The 20,330-nt window shown below is 38.5% G+C and overlaps 1 protein-coding gene across 1 annotated transcript in view; it reads left to right on the top strand.

The window, feature by feature from the left end:
- The window catches only part of DSCAM (DS cell adhesion molecule), a 467,719-nt gene that overhangs the window by 429,643 nt on the left and 17,746 nt on the right, over nt 1-20,330 (top strand). The window contains exons 28-32 of the mRNA XM_040585109.1: nt 1,604-1,634; nt 7,292-7,407; nt 10,280-10,429; nt 14,192-14,389; nt 17,823-18,125. Coding sequence (XP_040441043.1) covers nt 1,604-1,634; nt 7,292-7,407; nt 10,280-10,429; nt 14,192-14,389; nt 17,823-18,125 — 798 coding nt within the window. The remainder of the gene's footprint in view (nt 1-1,603; nt 1,635-7,291; nt 7,408-10,279; nt 10,430-14,191; nt 14,390-17,822; nt 18,126-20,330) is intronic.

Raw genomic sequence — 20,330 nt, 5'->3', positions numbered from 1 at the left:
GCTACCTGAATAAAAATATTTTTGCATATTAAATCGCTCTTCTTATGTGTGCCAGGGGGAGAATGTGTGCATAGTCTCTTCGTGATCCTTTTGCTGTTAGAATGACAAGAAGCCTCATAAAGTTTGCTGAAAAGAACCATCATTTTGAACCAGAGCTTCCTTTTTTTTTTTTTTTTTTCCCCCCTTGTATTCTTCGAAAAACTGTGTCCCTTCCTGGTCCTTAGAAGTCAGTAGAAGAACTATTTCTGCTATCATTCGGGAGCAGCAGCAGTGGTATAGTGGTATAGATACAGATTTTGGTTGATAGAGACATTGCCATCTACTGTGTAGTACCACTTTTGTAAGAGTGTTAACAGCAAAAGGCAATCCCAAATAAAGTGAAAAATAGAAAGTCCGAGTGCCTAAATGGAGCACCATTTGGATTAGATGGGACATCTCAGATGAAGAGTCCTTCCCTCCATCAGGAATTTGCCATGATTTGTGCTGAAAAGGGGTAGAGGAATATTAAAAATAAAGGAGTGGAGCAAACAGACCTAGAGGAAGCAGAGAATTTCAGCTTCTCAAGTAGTAGGTGAAGAATAAATCTAAAGACAGGCAAACTGGCACAGTGTCAGAGGAACAGAATGTACAAAGTGGATGGATGGGGTTTGGCTGAGGTTTTTTTATGAATAAAAAAAGCCTTTTGTCCATTCCTTTTGATAACGAATACAAACGTAGCCAGATCAATGCATTAAGATGGTGGTTTGTTTCTGCTTGCATCCTTTGAATGTTAAAAGCAGGATATTTAATAGGATCACAAGCAAGGAAGTTGTAGTAGGTGTAGGAGAGCTAGAAGGTGATTAAGGAATAAAAAAGGTGAGATGGAGAAAACAAAGACAAATTTAGTAAATGTCTTGGCAGGTGCTGGTAGATTTATGAGCAGCAGATTAAAGAAGAAATTTAAAGTTTTACATAATAGGATAGTTGTTTGAAGACTTAGAACTTGGAATTGTTTTCTTCTCAGATTTGCTTCACTTGGTTGCACAAAAGGCTGCTTTGTTGCTGTGTGATATACTTAAGGACTCTCAAGTCAGCATTTTTAGAGTGAGTTTGTTTAGTGGCAGACTGTAGCAGAACAAAGCATTGCTGTCTACTTTTGCTGGATAATACTACAGAAATCATTATATTATGTTGATAAAGTTTTACAGAAAGCTACCTGAAGAACACTGGGTGAACCAACCTTAATCTGTGTGATTTGATCTGATCAGTATCAGAATAATTGTATCTCCAAAGAATTTTATGCTAATAATATCAGCAATTGCAACAACAGGAGGAATATTTCTCCTTCAGCAACACCTCATTTTGCAGGACTGATCCATGCAGGAATAAGCCACCTCCTGTACACCTATCTTGTACACCTCTAAGCATCTTTGGTGCTACTGAGGAACTAAATGGGGCTGTCTGCAGCAGAAATGCGGTTTCAGCAAAAGTAGGGACTTTTAGAGGTTATTTTATTACTGATCTGATGATCTTACACATGGCTGATTCGACCTGCTTACTTCCTAATAATCAATCTGTCAAATACATTTTAATTTGTGATGACATTTCTTCTATTTTCTTCTAGATGCAAAGAGTTTGGCTGAAATGCTTATGAGGTAAGAATAGTTTTAATGTTTTTAAATTGAAAAATGTCTGTCAATTATGGCATCATGTTTAAAAATTATTATAGGGACAAACAGAGAAGTAAACCTTCTATTCCTAAATCCTTTTTGAAATTCACTGTTTGACTGTGTATTAAGAACTAGGACACATTGTTGGTAGCAAATGGGAGAAAAAAGTCAAATTGTGGACAGTATCTGTGAGGGAATACATTGGTAAAAAACTGAACACTCTTGTGTTAGTAGATTAAATTATGGAAGCTATGTAGGTCCATTTGGACATTTTTCCTATTCAGAAAAACATTTTCATAATACGTGCCAAAGTAATTACTCTTCAGAGGTCATCTGACTGAAGGCAGTAAGTGCCTGGATGCAAGTATCTCTAAACTTTACAGTTATACTTACGTAATTCACTATTGCTAGCAGCTTATACCCAAAGGTATAGAAGCACAGGTAAATCCATTTATTATTTTTCAGTTCTGTTCCAACAGCTCAACAACCAGAAATCTAATTCAGTAGTTAAATTGCAACAGAATGACTACTCTGGCGCCACAGTTCTTTCAAAGATGGAAATTTCATTTATTCAATGTTTATTGTTTTGTCTGGGGAACATACTGAACTTTAAAACTGCTGCATATAGTTGAAAATGGGATCACCAAAAGATTATTTTTAAGTTCAAATGAGATTTGGTCTTTTTGTTTTTAAGCAACAAATTTGAGAATGTCACAGATATTTTACAAAACTTACCGTACTCTAAGCTTCCTCACCCATGGTAATCTTCACCTGCTACTGTAAGAATATACATCATGGATGATTTTAGTGCAAACTCAGCTCTACGCCATCAGTCTGTGAATACCTCTGAATAGTCCCACTGATGTTAACAAGACTCATCATGCAGATCAGGTCATACCCCTCCTATCTGCCAGTTAGAAACCTCTGCTAGCAGTGGATTGCAGGGTTAAGCAGCTTCAAGAAGATACACTCAGATATTTTCTGGTGTCACAGAAAACAGCAGAGATTAGCATATGCAACAATTCTGTTCCCTAAAGAAACACAATACAAACTGGCTGAAACTCCTGGATGAAGATATTCAGTCCCAGTGACAACTACACATAACACCTCTGCAAAACTGGTAAACCTCTGCCTTAACCCTGGTGAGCTTCACTAGTCTTGTCACCACTTCTGCAAGGGCATGTCAGAGCCTCACTCCTCTGATACTTAGAAAACTTTATCAAACTGCCAAAATAAGTTTTGACCCAGTATTTCTTCTGCTGGTGTTGACCTTCAAATTAAAGAAGTCCTTTTGCCCTCCCTGCCTGATGTACTCAGAGAGCAGTCAGGTCCCTTCCCAGCCTTTAGTTCAGAGCTGGTTTTCTGGGTAACTCATCTGCTACCCTTTCCTTTTTGCTTTTCTTTTCACTAGCATTGAAATATGATCATCAAGTCAGTTTCTCCCATTTCATTAAAAAACAAGCTTGGTTTTAATAAATAGTCATGTTCTGTATTTCTCTTCTGAAAGTGTGAACAAAGGCAAATCATTATTTAAACAGGACTTTAAAGAAAGCAGGGGCTATAAGCCTACATTTGCACATGTGTCATAACCTGGAGCTCCCAAAGTGATGCTGGTTTGGGGAGCCTGCTTTCTACAGGCTAAGTTCTCTGTCACTTGTGATAAATCTGTGAAATACCTCCAACCAAAACCGGAGCTACCCACCATCACTAGATGTTCCTGAAGATTTAGCATGTTAATAATCAAAGGATAATAGGCCCTCTCCAAAGCAATAGGCACACATCATAAAGCTCCTGATATTTTATGTCTTTTAGATTTCACCAAAATCTATGATACCAATATCAAGAAAGAGGATATGCCGTGGGTTGTGCTTTGCTGTTTAAGTATTGGACGGAGAACAGAAAAGGTGCATGCCGGCTTGGTAGGAAGGTGTGAGGCATGGAGAGAGCTTTGTGTCTCTTTCCCTTTGAGGAGATTCTTATGAGCATATGTAAAGCAGATTAAGAAAGAAGCTTTAGTCTTTGCTTTGAAATTTGTTGGCTTTGGCTGTGTAAGTCAGACGTTTTGGGAGCAGGATAAGCCCCAGTAGTTAGCAGTTTAGACGCGAGCAGCACAACTTGTTGCTGATACCTTAAACTCACAAATAAAAATCCCTGCTGCTGTACAATCACAGGTATTTTATGTCTTTTTTTGGGTGAAAGCAGTGGTTCAGCCAACTTCTTTGTAACACTTCACTGTGAATCAGGATAGCAATTAATTGAGCTTTCTAATACTGAAGACAAGTTGAGGAATCTTTTCTCAAATATTCCTCTTCCAGGCCAATTACTTACAAGATTTAGTTTTCTGTGTGTTTTTACAACAACCAGCTTAGACATCAGGAAACTGAGGTGGCTTGAATCTCTGCCAAGGACCGAGAATAACATTGGCTTTACAGATCACCGTATTTAATCCCTTTACATAACTAGCCTGATGGGTTTAACCCTCTCCTGTGCATACAGGTATTTTCAGTCAGTCAAGTAAGTATTTTTTTGTTAAATGTCCAGAAAGACTGTGTAAAAAGGGGTGTTCTAACTATGCACACTCTTTCAAAATACCTTATACATTTTACTACCTCTGGAAGAAGGCCCGTTTATGCACAGACTGTACATAAAAGCTGTGTTCAATCAGACCCAAAGGCCTATGTACCCAAGTATCTGTCTGTCTTAGTGGCCAAAAACAGACACCTTGGTAGAGTAAAAGACTACAGTAAATGCATACAGACTCGTTCTCCAGACAGGCTCCCAGTCTCTTAACAATTTGGAGCTCAGGGATTCATTGAGCCAGAGGGAATTAATTGTATTATACACAGATCCTTACAAGGTCTGACAGGTAAGGAATAACCATAGCTCATGTTTAAGTTTGGGAGTTGTGTATCTGTACCTTAAGGAAAATCTAGGTAGGTAAGTTTCCTCCCTTTAAAGAATTAATCATTGGACTCCTCACGCACCAGACTGTTACAATACTTTGATGCCTGAATTTTCCTAGGTTAGGAAATACTTGGGCACCAAACTTCAGAACTGCAGTCCTAAAAATCTGCCTCGCTGCCAATCCCTAGAGGCAATTAATTGCTGTTGGCACCTTAAGTTTTTATAATCTGCAGAAAATAATTCAGAATTCCCTGAGCCAGAAAGAGATAGCATGCTAATTGGCAGCAACCCTCTTGCTACTGCCAATTGCCTGTTCTGTGTTTGGACACTTCATGTCACTGTACCACTGTATACAAGAGAATTAATTAGACCAGTAAGGAGGAGGAGAGAGATCACACAAAACAATGCATAACCTTGAGCATAGTAGGGAATTTTCCTGAATATAGAGATGCCTGGAATCCAGTTCTGGCTTGAAGGACCTTCCATGTATTTTGCATAAAGCTATCCCTGGAGCCAAGAATGGGATTCAGAATTATTTTGTGGCAGGTGAGCAGTGTAACTGCAAACCTGGGGAACCGTCCTCCTGCTCCTTGTGGTCCAAACAATACCTTTTGTGCAGTTGAGTACTTTGCAATAGTAGGGATATAGAGCATTCGTACTGCAGAAGAGCTTCTAGGTCTCACTGTGGTTCTGGGGTCTGCGTTCTCTGAGGAAGATGTTTGATTTGATCCCTGTATCTCCTGCATCCCTGGTGAGCAAAGGAAGGGTGCAATGCTGCATTTATTAGACTCAGTAATGTATTGCACAGATTCTGCATGTATCTGATTGTGTGTGTCCTGTAACTGTTCAATTATTGATTATTAATTGAAATTGGACCTCAGAAATTCAGTTTTCTAACAGATCACAGGTTTCCTCTATGATCTTGGACGAGACCAAATTAGTGTGACTTTTCAAGGGCATGTATTCAAGCATATTTGGCATTGCAGATAATATGTAAGTCTCTGATTCTCTTAACATTTCAGCAACTTGAGTGGAAACCAATAGGAGAGTGGCATTTAATCAATGCAGAGACTTTGCAGAGACTTCAAGAATGTCAGTGTGGAATTTATCTGCATTTTAGGATTCTAAATGTCTTTGAAAATTTATGTGCTTAATAAGATACTGTAACTACTGTGCTTCCCTGATTATAGACAGAGAAAAGTCTGGCCACCCTTGGGTAGCTCTCTTGATATTTTGCTTCCACCATGATTAAATTAAATAAGGCACCAGTTGTAGGCTGTTTGAATTCATTTCAACTATCCAACTGTATATGATGGCAACAGTACCACCTAACCACCCAGGTAAAGACAGAGACATTAAAATTTGAGATGCATAGATGGTGTTAACGCTGGGGGCCACAAGAGCAGGGAAAGCCAAAAGGTCACAATCAGCCAGACAGGTGTACCTGTGCGCCTTGCAGACCTCACGCTTGGATTTGGAGCAGGATTATGGACCACATGATGAGGAAATTCCTCTTTAAAAGGACTGTAGGAGAACCTCCAAACCTGCAGTAGTTAGGTCTTGGTGACATGGAGACACAGCAGGAAGTTAAGGCAAGTTGTCTGGAGATGTGGGCTCATCACACATGCGTTAATCTCCTGTATAGAAGCTCACACTCAGGAAAGAAGTGAGCTTATCATCAAGCAGCTTAATAGTCCTCTGCTGATTCCATTAGCAACAATAATTCATTGCCAAAGGAGAATTAAACCAAGTGATCTACAGCTATTTTACACTAGAAAATGAGCCTCCACTTGGATTTTAAAGCTCTTTGAAGTGCAAGCACTTGGATCACACTACTGGCTGATTTGTCTTAACTTTCCTCAGCCTCCCTGCGTAAAGAAGTATTTGCAAATATCTCCTGTCCTGCAAAGAGTAATTACATCTAAAAGGCTGAAAAGTTCCTGGGTTTTTAATGCAATCTAAAGCTTTCTTGATGCAAGCTCTGTACTAGGAATTATTGTAGCACTCAGTTCTGCTATCCTTTTTCATTTACTTTCAGTAGACAGCTCATTTACGAAGTCATTTTCTGGTACACAGACTTTGAAATGAAATTGTTTCAATTTGCACAATGATAGAATAATTGGTTTATGCTCTTTTTTAGAATATTGCATCAATCAATTAGAAATAATCCATAAATGTAAACAAGATTTTCAGTTTTAGTCTTGGAACATCAATGGGACTAATACCTTTATTCATTTAATGCAATTCATTAATGGATTCCCTAGTTATTAATTTGTTTTTATTTATCAAATCTAGTGATATATGGAATTTATCTAATGAAAAATATGGAAAAGTAAAAAAAAATAATTAGAAATTACTCAAGACATCATTCTCCTACCAACCTGTTTGATTAGCTATGTGTTTATTCATATTCATGAGGAATGAAAGAAAAGTTCCATCTTGCAAAGTATTTCTTCTAATTTCATTATATGACAACACTTGAAGAAAACGATAATATTTTCAGGAGATTTCTACTAATAAAGAATAGACCAAATCCTTCAACACTGTGCATTCATCTAATGGCTTGTCAGTAATACCATGCACTTGTTCTGAAGAGGGGGAAAATAATATGTATGAGTGTTTTTGCTGATTATGGTTATATAATTTTTTGTTTAGCGGGACATATTTAAAATGAGGAAATTTGCAAATACCTTTTCATTTAGGCTGAATGTTAATGTGTTCTCTCTTCTTATTTTTAGCAAGAACACCAGGACATCAGATACACTTAATAAGCAGCAGCAAACACTGAGGATGCACATAGACATTCCCAGAGCACAGCTTCTGATTGAGGAGAGGGACACGATGGAGACTATTGGTAAACTCCTGTTGGGTTTGTTTTCACTGGTTAATGTAGCAGGACTTTTAGGTAGACTTCCTTTACCCTGTGCCTTTTCCCCACTGCACACATCAAGAAAAAACAGCGACAAAGTAATCTGCCACATTTGAAAACTGAACTGATTTTTTTTTTCTCCCCTTTGAATCATTTTCTACTTTTAAGTAGTCTCAGTACAGTATTTAAAATAACGCAGGACATTAGGAAAATGAAGCTTACTTGAAGAAAATGTAAATGAAGACTGGCAGTTTTAATGATTTTCATTTTGATTTCTCTTTTGGCTCTCACTAGGCAGTTTGATCACTGGCATTACTTACAAGGAAAATGAAATTCTGAATCTACAATATTAGTATTTGAAGATTTACAAAAGCCAACTTCTGAAACTTAAACATTACATATTGTATCCACCTGCTCATAGCAAATGATATTTCAACATTTTGATCAGTTTTCAGCTTTTGTGTATCTATGCAAAATTCAAATTAAGCTGTTTCACGCAACACAAAACAAGATTTCTCATGTGGCTGGCACATAGCTAACTGTCATGAAAAACAGAATTGTTTGGTGTTGGGGATTTTTCCAAACAATTTAAACACAAGATGCCTGAAACCTCAACAGAATAAAAATACAACTTGATCTCATGATGGTATGGGTATACATTGTGCAAATACCTTCCAGAATGATGAATCTTACTAGACTTCTAACTTTTTTTGGATCAAAATCTGTGTAAAAGAAGCCTGCAATGGCTGAGAACATAACAGGATCCCAGGGATGGTGTGGCCAGAGAAGAAAGTTCCACAAGCTGGGAGCAGCATCTCTGCATCTCCTGTCCATGCCCACACTGGGGAGGAACAAGCTGCTTTAGCTCCACACCCTGCACACTTGCTGTTAGTCTGGCATGGGGGTGACCTCAAGGGATATTTCAGTTTGTGCTGCAGATTTGAAGAGGAGACCTGTGCTTCACCTGAAATACAGACTTTTTAAAATCCTGATTTGGCCTTCCCAAAATTTGCTCTGTGAGGCAGTCTTCTGTGCCAGGCTTCATCCTAAAGACAGTTTTTACTTTTGAGTTACAGTTGCTGAGCAATAGGGGTTATAGTGGAAACACCGTTAGTGCTTTAACTGTAGCAGGGTCATCAATGCCTTGGTAATAGCCAGCTCTCCACACAGCACTCAGAATAAGCAGACACTTTGGCAGTCTTTGACATAGTTTATTGCCAAGAGGCTTTATTCCCAACCTGAATAAGAGCTCATCTTTTGCCAGAGACAGAGTAATTTGATTTCATAATGCTCGTTCTATTTATGGCCTTCTTTGGGTAAAAAATGCTAGTTGTGTTATTGTGCAGAACCGTTCACCTTAATGGTGTCTTGTCAAGTTTAAAAACCAGGAATGCTTAGAAGAGTCAGATCAACCTCTGCTGACTAGTAAATGCATGGAAGCCCCACTGCTGCCAGTTCTCTTAAAAATACATTACAAAGGTATATAGCATAGCATAGCAGGAACTTGTGGCTTTTATTACTATTATGAATGGATAAAAAGATAGTAGAGAATGCAAAAGAAGGTCTGAAAGCATGCAAAGTGTGGTTCTGCAAGAACAAAGTCAGTGGAAGATTTATTGCTTTAAACTTTCCATGATTAGGTGGACCAGATGCCTCTTTAGAGCAAAAGAAATACAATACAGAGATCACAATTGAAAAAAAAAAAGAAAAAAAAAAAAAAAAAAAAAAAAAAAAGTAAGTGCTGTGTAGCACTGGCTTTCTGTAGGGACCAAGGTCTGTGTAGAAATCTGATGAATATATCCTACCCCATAGGGAAGCAATAGACAGCAGAACCACACAGCAAAGGTCAGGGCACACCTTTTTCTTCCAGTGCTTCCCAAGGTCAAGCATCACCTCTCACCTTTCTTTGCAGCTGCAGGTAAGCCCAGAGTCAGCTGGACTGACTGTGTTGAGAGAAACCCACATGATTTGTATAAAGCTCCCCAAAGCTGCTTTTTCAAACCTACAGCAGTGAGGTTTGGTGCAGAGAGAGCTGGTAGGACTTAGCCCTTTGCTTCCAGAACAGCAAAATACTGGACTTAAGGATGCTGAGCTGCCCTGCAAGTGTATTTCCATTGTCTCCACTGCGGTACTTGTGTTTAAAAATAAGCAGCTCCCTAAGAACCATCTTGGGTCATGGGCATCCCTTCTGTAGTGTTCTGTCTCTGGAGAAAAAGCTGATGTTTTTAGAGGGTTAGTTAGCAATGTTACCCAACTACCTTTTTTTGGAAAGGCATAGGTGATTTCACTGAATTACTAATTATGTTAATAAAAAGAAATTAATTCAATATGTTATCAAAAAGTGCAGCTGAGCTCTCTGAAAATGAAGGGGAAGAAGACAGTGTTCAAAAGATGGGAAAGAAGGAATTGGGGCCAAAAATAATGACACATAAATCTGCTTTTTGGAAGGATGCTTAACATCCTGTCTCAGTTGCACATCTCTAAGGTGAAATCAGGTAGACGTGAAAATTACACTTATTCTTTAGTTTTGTATGAACTCTGAGTATAAACCCAGAGGCTTCCAAGCTGTGGTATGCACTTGGTACTCCATTCTTCTTATTTCTCTCATGAATGTGTTCCATACCTTTGTAAATCACTAGATCAAAGGAATACTTATGAGTTAGGAATACTACCAAAGTGTAGTTCACTAGCAGTGTGCAATTTCTAAAGTCACTTTCAGTCCTGCAGAGAAGAGGGAGCTGCTTCTGTCAGTGGTGGCACCCAGCTGAAAATAAGTCTGGGGACTTTCTGTAAAGCTCTTCTGAAGGCAAACCCAAAATTCACATACTCATTATCTGACGGGTTTTTTTACTTATAGATGACAGATCGACTGTTCTGCTCACTGATGCTGACTTTGGAGAGACGTCTAAGCAGAAGTCACTCACTGTCACCCACACAGTACATTACCAGTCAGTGTCACAAGCTACAGGACCATTGGTGGATGTTTCTGATGCCCGGCCAGGAACAAGTAAGCATATAAGAGAATATGTTATCTGGAGAGGAGGAAGTTATGAGAAAAGGAATACTGTGCTCCTGCATTTCCATCCTCATGGTGTTTTTTTCTTCAGTCTGAAAATGGAGAGAAATCTATTTAGGTTGGCAGAGAACATTTCTTATACAATTGCGTTTAGTGATTTGATATGGTAAAAATGGCACATGCATCAAAATGTAGGTGTAATTTGGAATAATTCATACCTGGCTTTCATTAAACCAAATGCATGTTAGATTTTAATTTCTAGAATTTATTGGGTAAATTAGGATAATGGCTTTTAGCGACTAATATATTTTTTTTCTTGGTGATCAATCTTTATTGTATTTCAAAATACATTTTCCTTCCTTACCTCTCTATCATGCAGGAAATACATTTCTCATTATTGCTTTTCCTAAAAGGTTGTATTTCCAGTTCTAATTATTTTGGTAAATTACTTTTCCCATTTATATTTATACTGATTTATTCTTATAGTGATTAAAATACTATCATGAATTAATATACTGCTGCAATCCATTCTTATTTCTCTCATGAATGTGTTCCATATCTATGTAAATCACTAGATCAAAGGAATACTTATGAGTTAGGAATATTACCAAAGTGTAGTTCACTAGCAGTGTGCAATTTCTGAAATATCTTGGATTATTTCTATTCCCTGACCTTTTCAGAATTTGTTTACTTGGTGAGTTTGGTGAACATAAGTGCTGAAAGCTCAGTTGCTAGAATGCAGATCATTTGTAAAATCCTCATCTCAATTTTAACCTCAGTCCTTATAAATAACAGCTGTTCTAGTCCTGACCTTGCTGCTTTTCTAACTTTGATAACTCTTAAGAAGATATGGTTATTTATTTCTTGAGAACTAGATTAGTACCACCATTTTTCATTTATGGAGAGTCAAGATACAGTATTTACTTTCTTTCTGGTACCACTCTTGTCTCGCTCCTTTTGTTCATGTACATGCTGTCTATTCTGCTCACTAAGAGCAAAAATATCATCATATAATTTTTATCATGTTGGAAGATCAAGACTGTCTGAGTAAACAATGGAGTCTCCATTGTTTTCTGACTATGCCTTTTTTAATAAGGAAAGAGGCACCACCCCAAATTTTTATGCGTGTATCGTACCAGAGCATTTTATAGCACCAGCACCTTCCATACCTAATGCTTTTTTTTTATGTGCAGTTATGTGCTTCATTCCACTGGAGTCAGGGAGATACTTCCTTCAAATTAAACTTGGTTTTAATTAGTTTGTAAAAGTATGATCTGTGGGCCACCCAGCTTTGGAAATAGCAATCCACTATCATTTTTATTATGAAGTAAAAATCTGATTATAACCGTGCACAGGGCTGGGTCAAAAACTTTCAGGTAGCATTTTCTGGATTTAAGACTCTAATACAACTTTTGTAGAGGCTGGGCTATGAGATTTTGTCTAGATCCACAGCCATCTCTGTGGAGAGGGGGGCAGTGCCCAGATGGATAGCTCAGAGGTTATGGATCCTCTCATCTGAGCACACACACGCACACTCACTCATTGGTAAATATTCCCTCACAGCACTTTTAAAATTCTTCTCTAGTTCTTTTGTATTTATTTATAAAAGAGGTATGCTCCGTGAACCTTTGCTTTGCTCACTTCAGCTCTCTACAGTTATGCTTCAGCACATGACAGCAGAGCTGGCTTAGCAACCGGGGCACCAGATGCGGGCTGTTCTCCATCACACAGGCAGCTCTGGAGGCTGTGTCTCTGCCACAGAGCCCCTTATGCAGGCGCAGCACAGCTGGTGCAGAGCTCCTGCTCAGCACATGCTCAGCAGGACGAGCACTGACCTCCTGCGTGCTGGCAACAGGCTCTCCTGCCTCCTTCAATTTGCCAACAAAAGCCTACTGGGTCATGGGATCAGAGAACAGTTGAGGTTGGAAGGGACCTCTGGGCACTGGCTAGTCCAGCCCCGCTGTTTAAGCAAGATCAGCTAGAGCCAGTTGCCCAGGTCCATACCCAGATGACTTTTAAATATCTTCAAGGATGGAGACTCCAGCACCTCTCTGGGCAACCTGTGTCAGTGCTCAGCCACCCTCACAGTGAAGTGTTTCCTGATGCTCAGAGGGAAGCTCCCATGTTTCACCTTGTGGCCATTGTCTCCAGTCCTGTCACTGGGCACCACCAAAAAGAGCCTGGCTCTGTCCCCTCTGCACTTTCCCTTCAGGTATTCATATATGTTGATGAGATATGCCTGATACTGATATGCCTGATACTCCTCCAGATCAGGCAGCCTGAGTACTGTGCTGAGAGCTCTCCCACCAGCTCTCACCTTCTGTCCTTCATGTCTTCCCTTGAAGCAGGCATGAGGCTCACTTCTGGCTACTCAACAGCCATGTGCCAACTTTGCACAGCTGGCACAAGTGGTGGTTTATACTGACAGGCTGATCATGTCATGCCAAGTGCGGTTTTGGGTATTATCCATGTGAGGCAGTTAGGTAGCTGCACCACCAGGAGCATCCATTATCAATGAGACAACATCCATATTTTTCCACTGATGTAGGGGGAATATGTGAAATAGGAGAAGGATCAGATCATAGCTGGTATTTGTAGATAAATACCGTGTTTCTTTGAAGCAGCAGAATGCAAATTCTTACTGGGAATGCTTAGGCAGAAGCAATGCTCAAAGTTATTATCTGAGTATTGGTTCTTTCTTTAAATTGCTTTTGCTAAAGTCTCTTACCTCAAACACTGACAATTTCACCATTTGAATGTCAAAGAACATTTGAATAGATTTGAATTTTTCATTTCTAATTCCCTTTCTCTATTGTTAGCGATATCCTTTCAGAAGCTTTGAAGAGAAATACTTCAGTGCTGATTTAGTCACTTTCTGTTTGCCACATAATGATTTTTCTGTTCCACTTGCTTTGTTAGGGAGTACAGGACTCGCTTTTACAGAACAACTATTGATTAACAAAATTAAGCAGGTCAGTTTTGGCAGATAGTTCATGTTTTCTCTCTTGATCACCCTATTATCTCTAGGATAATAAAAAATAAAACATTGCTGATCTTAAACAAATAACAGGTGATTTTTAAATTTTAAGAAATTTACTAACTTTTTTAAACAGTCAAATCTTTATAAACCTGTTCCTGCTGAAAAGTCTGATGGTGCTATTACAGGTTATGTTTTATATCTTGGCTACTTGTTAAAAAAAATAGGGAATCTTTAGTTGATAAATTCCATAATATAGTAAAAGTATTAGTAAGATGTCCAGAGCAGGAAATTATATCACCACATTTCTGAGCACAAGGTTTTACAAACTGGGAGCAGGTACCTGGCGTAGGGTGTTTCTGAGGGCACATCTATGCTGATAATTTACCTTAGAGTTTGCTTGAAATGTGTTGCGAAATCCTCGCCCAGATCTACTTGCCTTGTGCTCTTTCACATCTCAAAGTAGTTTTGGTACTGGACAACTATTACATTGGAGTAAAGGGATAATGAATGTGTCAATGGGAGACTGGTGGGGCTCTGAGCTCTTCAGTTGCACCCTTTTTCAACTGTATGGTTTCATTAGAAAGAGGGTATTTCAAAAAAAGCTTTAGCGGTTTGGTAATAAACAGCCCTTTCACTGTTGTTGTTTTTTTTCCCCACAAAGAATGTTTTGTGAGTTTTTTTAACCAACATGAATTCAGTGGCCATCCCCTTCCGACAGGACTTGCTTCCTTATCAAGAGTCTAGTGGCAAAGACCCTCTCTGTTCCGTCACAGATCCTACCACAAGGAGGAGTGCCAAAACCGGACCCACAGCTCGCAACCGCTACGCTAGTCAGTGGACCCTCAACAGACCTCACCCCACCATATCAGCTCATACCCTCACCACAGACTGGAGGCTGCCCACCCCCAGGCCAGCAGGATCAGTGGACAAGGAAAGTGACAGCTACAGCGTCAGCCCCTCGCAGGACACAGGTACAGGGCTCTCCATCAGGCTGCGCTGTGAAGATGGGACAGCAGTAGCTGCAGTAACCTTCTTGGTCCTTGTATTTCATTTTGTGCTTTGGTATCTTTTTTTTTTTTTTCCCTTGCTAGGGTGTTTTTTCTGTAGGCTATTCCTAAATGGTGCCACAAATGCATATGGTGCTAATGATAACAAATATTGTGCCCATGTTTCTTCATGCCATGCACGCATACCGGAGTCCTTTGAAAGATAGGGTGGTAATTTTTCCTGTAGCTGGAGCACTGTACTTCCTGTATCTGAAGGAAAAAGTAGGAGAATTTGCTGCATGAAAGGTCATTGACCAGGAAGGAGCAGTGTTAGCAACTGAGAGTATGCCTGAGTCATAGGTGGGATGGTTATCAGACTTGAGCTACGCTGAGGTTAGTATTTTCCTTTTCCTATTCATGTAATATGTCCATAGGGTTTATTCTAAGTGGAAAAAATGAGAGGGGAAAAATATGGAATTAAAGTCCAAGTCAAAATCCATTTGTATCACTAAATACTGAAGCAGCTAGCTCTGATTTTCCTCAGAAATAACATAGGTTTTATTTCTCTAGATAATAAGTGGGGAGACACTGAATACATATTCTGCCTGCAGTCTTCATCTCTTCTTGATGTCTTCACATTGTAAATGCAATTGTAACTGAAAATAAAGGCTTTCTTCTCTGCCCTACAATGAAAAATTGGGGAAAAAAATAAAGGCAAATAAATGGACAAATGATTAAACAGAAGAATAATCATAAAGAAAATCGAATAAAGATTAAATATGAAGAAAGGTACAATATTATTCAAACATATGCCTGACAGAAGTGAAGTCAGGCTTACTGTGGTGTCCTTGGAAGAATTGCCTACTTTCTATCCTAATTCTAAGGGAAAGTTTGTTAGGTGAGAAAGCTATGTGTTAGAGCTACAATGCAGTTGGTGTGAGTGGCCTTTCACTATGAAAACCAGTATGGCTGGTTTTATTCTTTCTGTAAGAACAAGCACTTGACTTCCCTTACATCTGTCTTTCCACAATTCATCCTCTTAAAGTTGCAGACCCTTATCTTGTCTGTATAGGGTAACGGCGCTCAACAGATACCTCTGGCCAGCTGATAAACTTCATCCTGATTTCTTCAGGTAGAATTGCCATAAGGCTTTAAGGATTACTTCCAATAGCTATTTGAGATTCAAATACAAACAGCAAATGCTATCTCAGAAATCCTTTTTGTAGATATTCCAGATTGCAGGTGCACTTGCACGTGTTCCAACATTTTGTCACCCAGGGATATTTTCCAAGGCGCATGGCAAAGGGCAGGTAATTCAATTTGCTGTGTGGTTTAATAGACAAACTACCTGCAATTTTGTAAACAGACTTCGTAATCTATGTTTTAACATAGTTACTTTCCTGCTCTGTGCCTACACTTGAACACACAGTGATTTATGTGATAGCAAGCTTTAGATCATGCTCAAGAAAGGTTTTCTTGTGACAAAATGTAGTTCTCTTATGACAGTTGGTTTCTAGGAAGAGAACAGAGCCAGTTTAAAGTACCTCAGAAGTTAAAATTTCCAAATAAACAATATAATAGATGTAGCCAAATTATGTGTTCAAGAAGCAATTGAACAAATGTGCCCATTTGATCACTTTTCCAATATGGAGTTCAGATTTCTGAATCTAGTTGATGCAGTTGATAGCTGGCAGAATTTAGCACTTCTTATCAAAACAATTCCAGGTTTACAAAGCAGTAGCTTTTAAGACTAGGAAAAATGTATTGCAGCAGTTCATAGCTGTAACGAAATTTAAATGCTCTAACTAGAGGCCATTAGAAATTTTCTGATGACTTAGGTTTCATGAAGCTCACCCTGGGCTTGGATGAACTTTCATCAAATCTAAAGTAGGTGTTCTTTAGGCAAAGCAGATTATTCCTGGAATAGTGTCCCCAGGGCATGGGATATGGGAAGCTGCAGGCCCTGAGTTTCATGGACCAAACTGGGACCTTTGCATGACCACCATATTTACAGACACTGCTCTATGGTACTGGGCAACTGCAGCCTTCCAGGACATTCCAGTTGATCGGAAATTTGAAAAGACATTATTTTGGTCTGATTTACAAATCAAATGTGAAAAACATAATGATGTTTCCTCTGTGTGTGTGTGTGTAGGGAAAATGAATAAATAAAAAGAAGCTTTGTTTAAGTTCTGGCCAGCTCAAAATCTTAACCAAGTTACAGCATATTGTTGAAGTAATTGTCATTTTAAATAATGTATGATCCTATTTACAAGTGGCAGGAGTGTTGTTTTTTGTGCACAATGAAAACTGATGCAAGTATCTTAGCACACAATAAAAAAGATAAAGATTTGCAATAACAACACAATTGCCTCTGGCTGCTATAGGAGACCCATTTTTACGAATTAGCTATTACATTGTGCCTGTTTATTGAACATCACCAACAATGTCTGAAATTGTACAAATCTTGTGATGAAACATGACTTCTGCCCAAGGAACTTTTGAGCATCCTCTGATCTTCCAGCCCCTAAAGTAGAAGTGCAATGGGTACAACAGACTAGTGATTTGTCCCCATAGAAATGAGCACTGCATTTCCAGGATGCCTTTCCATGTATCAGTAGCCATTACATCTTCAATAGTAGTGCTGTTTAAGAAATATTTATATTCTTAGAAACTCATCAGCAGGAGAGAATAGCTTGTAGGTCATATTAGCCTGTGTGTCAATATGAAGCCCCCATGAAGCTTCAGCGTCATTAAAAAAAACCACCTGAATGACTGCAGGCTGGTAGCTATCAAAGAATAATTGCTTTCTTAAGACCTTTGTTTCATATGAAGAGTTAGTATTTTACCTGGTGTCTAGAGAGACAATGTCTGAGAGGCACTGCCTTTATATTTGACCTTTGTCCTCAGGGCTTTCTCAAAAAAAGATAAAAGATTGAAACAGTTACAGCAAGACTATACTTTCTCACCTAGACATCACCTCACAGAAATATTTCTGAGGTACATTAAAATGATAATACAAAGAAGCTGTTTCTCATTTTGCTAAATCCATTTTGTGGGTTTCTAACATTTATAAGGCATTTAACATTTAGAAAAAATATTTTCTGTAAAAAAAAAAAAAAGTAACTTTTTGCATTTATTAAAGGTTACTTCTTCCAAACCACAAATTTAATGCTAAGCCATGTAATTCTGCTAGCAGAATAAGACTTCACCTTAGATTATCTGTAATTATCAAGTAACTCACAAAACTAAAAATTGTGCAGACATCTGTAATGAAGGAGACTCATTTAAATCACCTTGATAATTTCAAGGGCTCTAGAGACATTTTATTAGGAAATATTATCGCATTCATAGCATTTTTCCCAAGGATTATGCAGATGTTTTCCCTTCTACCATTATTTCTATTTCTGATGTTTAGATCGAGCGAGAAGCAGCATGGTTTCCACAGAAAGTGCCTCCTCAACATATGAAGAGCTAGCAAGAGCATATGAGCATGCAAAAATGGAAGAGCAACTGAGACATGCCAAGTTCACAATTACAGAATGCTTCATATCAGACACATCATCGGAGCAGCTCACGGCAGGGACTAATGACTACACAGACAGCCTGACCTCAAGCACACCATCAGAGTCGGGGATTTGCAGGTTTACCGCATCCCCCCCCAAACCTCAGGATGGAGGGCGAGTGATGAACATGGCAGTTCCAAAGGCACATCGGCCAGGTGAGACATTACAGGTAACATTTTGGTCTTTTGGGTGAGCATTTCACCCCATGCCTGGGCTGCTTGACAGAAGAGGTTATATCACAAGGAAGAAAGAAAATGCACAATATATCCTGTAGCTACTTACAGACAGAATTGCTTTTTGTCCCAGCTAATACAACATTTGAATATGTTTTCCCTTATACAGAAAAATTAGGAATTTCAAAATTTAGGAACAGAAAGGGACTGTCTAGACCATCAAGTCCACTCTTCTACAGCTGCAGCCATCAGGCAATAGACCCTTCTGGGATAAATAAAACCATATGGGGATGCATATGCCTATCTCCAACTCAAACCACCCACTAACAAAACGTGTCTTCCAGCAATACTTTGTGCTTGAGAGCAAAGGTTTGCTATCGGAACACTTCATAAAGATAGATTGTAGAAGACGTGCTATCCCTTCTGCCTTGAAGCCTGTCAAAGGTGTAATAACCCTTTGGTAGTGTTCTGGAGCTGTTATACTCTCTCTATGACATCTCCTAAAATCAAACTAGGATTATCTAAAGAGGGGAGAATAAAAAATGGAAAAAATGAAGACAGTGCAATAGCTTAAGGGATATGGAGCCTTCTACCTTCAGACAAAGTTAAACCCACTCCAACTTCTTATGGAGTGAAGGTGCCTGAGGGACGTCAATCTATTGGACTCAACCAAATTTCCAGTTCAGAAAAAAAGCTGTTCCTAGTGCTACTCTAGTACACAATTGCATAGGTAGTTTATTTGTGGTACTCTGAGATCAAACACGTTATAAAATCTTCTCGGAAGATTTGTCTGTCTTTGTTACAGAATACATGATGTGACATCATGGAGGAAGATTGGAATGGGAAAAAGACATATTTGTGTGCTTTCTAATAACATGATTTATTTTATTTTATTTTTATTTAGTATATACATCTGCCAGTGTGGGTGGGGCCACTTTATATATACAGAGAACAATCAATAGTGCTCATATATGTAAAATGAATAATGTGGTCTTTTGCTCAATATACACCATAAATGGAAAAACGGTTGTGAGGACAAAGGAATGGGAGATAGACAGTGGTATCAGGAAGGTCACTCAAAAGCAGGAGCTGGCACTGAAAAGAAAGCAAAGATTATGCTAGAGAAAGCTAAAAGAATAACATGGGAAGAAAAAGACCAAGCAGAAGGTAGAAAGTTATAACACACAAGGCAGGAAATTAGTGTGTCATACAGACAGATAAGAGGGAAACGAAGTAGGAAACAAAATAATGAAAGAAATTACTAATTTCTGCCTAGTCACGGAGTAGAACCATAAACCCAGGAGCTGTAGAAATAGATAAAAATAGGAATACTTTTAATTTCTAACTCAAAAAAGCAAGATAAATATTTGTCCTTGCTCTGCTAAAGGGAAGCATCTGGATTCACAACTAAGTCAAAATTGGAGCCCTCTCCTTCCAGTCAATCAACAAACATTTTTTATCATTTCTTTAACAAATAGCTTTCTCTCTTCCTTTCATGTTCCAAATACATTATTTATGCATATTTAGTATTTGGAAATATTCTAATATATTCCATACAAAGACGATTTTCTTGAGGGCATACAGCACCAAAAATTGGTCCTTCTACTTGAGTTAAAAGCTTTTGAGGCTGGAACATCATCAGAGCCCCTCTAGTAAATTACAGACTTCTAGCCATCTTTAGCTCTGTTTAAATGGCTTGAATTTTTACCTGCTTTTCTTGATTAACTTTAGCTTTCCTTTGCAGTAAGGAAATTAAATATATTATGAAATTAATAATTAGTTTCAGCACCTTGAAAATAAATGAGTGTTTCAGTAGAGCAACTTGAATGTTGGCCCATAAATATTGAATGATGTGTTATTAAAGGTTACTTTATGAAGGGCTTTAAACAAAACATATGGGTAGAACAGACGGACTAAAATTTTTAGTGCTCACATCAGTGAGGAAGGACTTACTGGGCATCACCCTTCTTTCACCCACCACTTCAGAAACTCTGCAGAAGTAATTAATATCTCAAATACAATTAATCAAAGTAATTCTACATTTGGGAAATGGAGAAAGAATTAAAAAGTTAAGGTATTTAGATTAAGTAGATGAGAACATCTGAGATGAAACACTGGCTGTGCTTCTTTAGCACATCTTTATTCTTCCTTGAAGTCGGTCTTTCCGTTCAAGGTAACTTTTACCTG

The sequence above is a fragment of the Falco naumanni genome, chromosome 2 (assembly GCF_017639655.2).
Source record: "Falco naumanni isolate bFalNau1 chromosome 2, bFalNau1.pat, whole genome shotgun sequence".
Classification (NCBI taxonomy): Eukaryota; Metazoa; Chordata; class Aves; order Falconiformes; family Falconidae; genus Falco; species Falco naumanni.
Note: the sequence above shows the minus strand (reverse complement) of the source record. Positions and strands in the feature narration are given on the sequence as shown.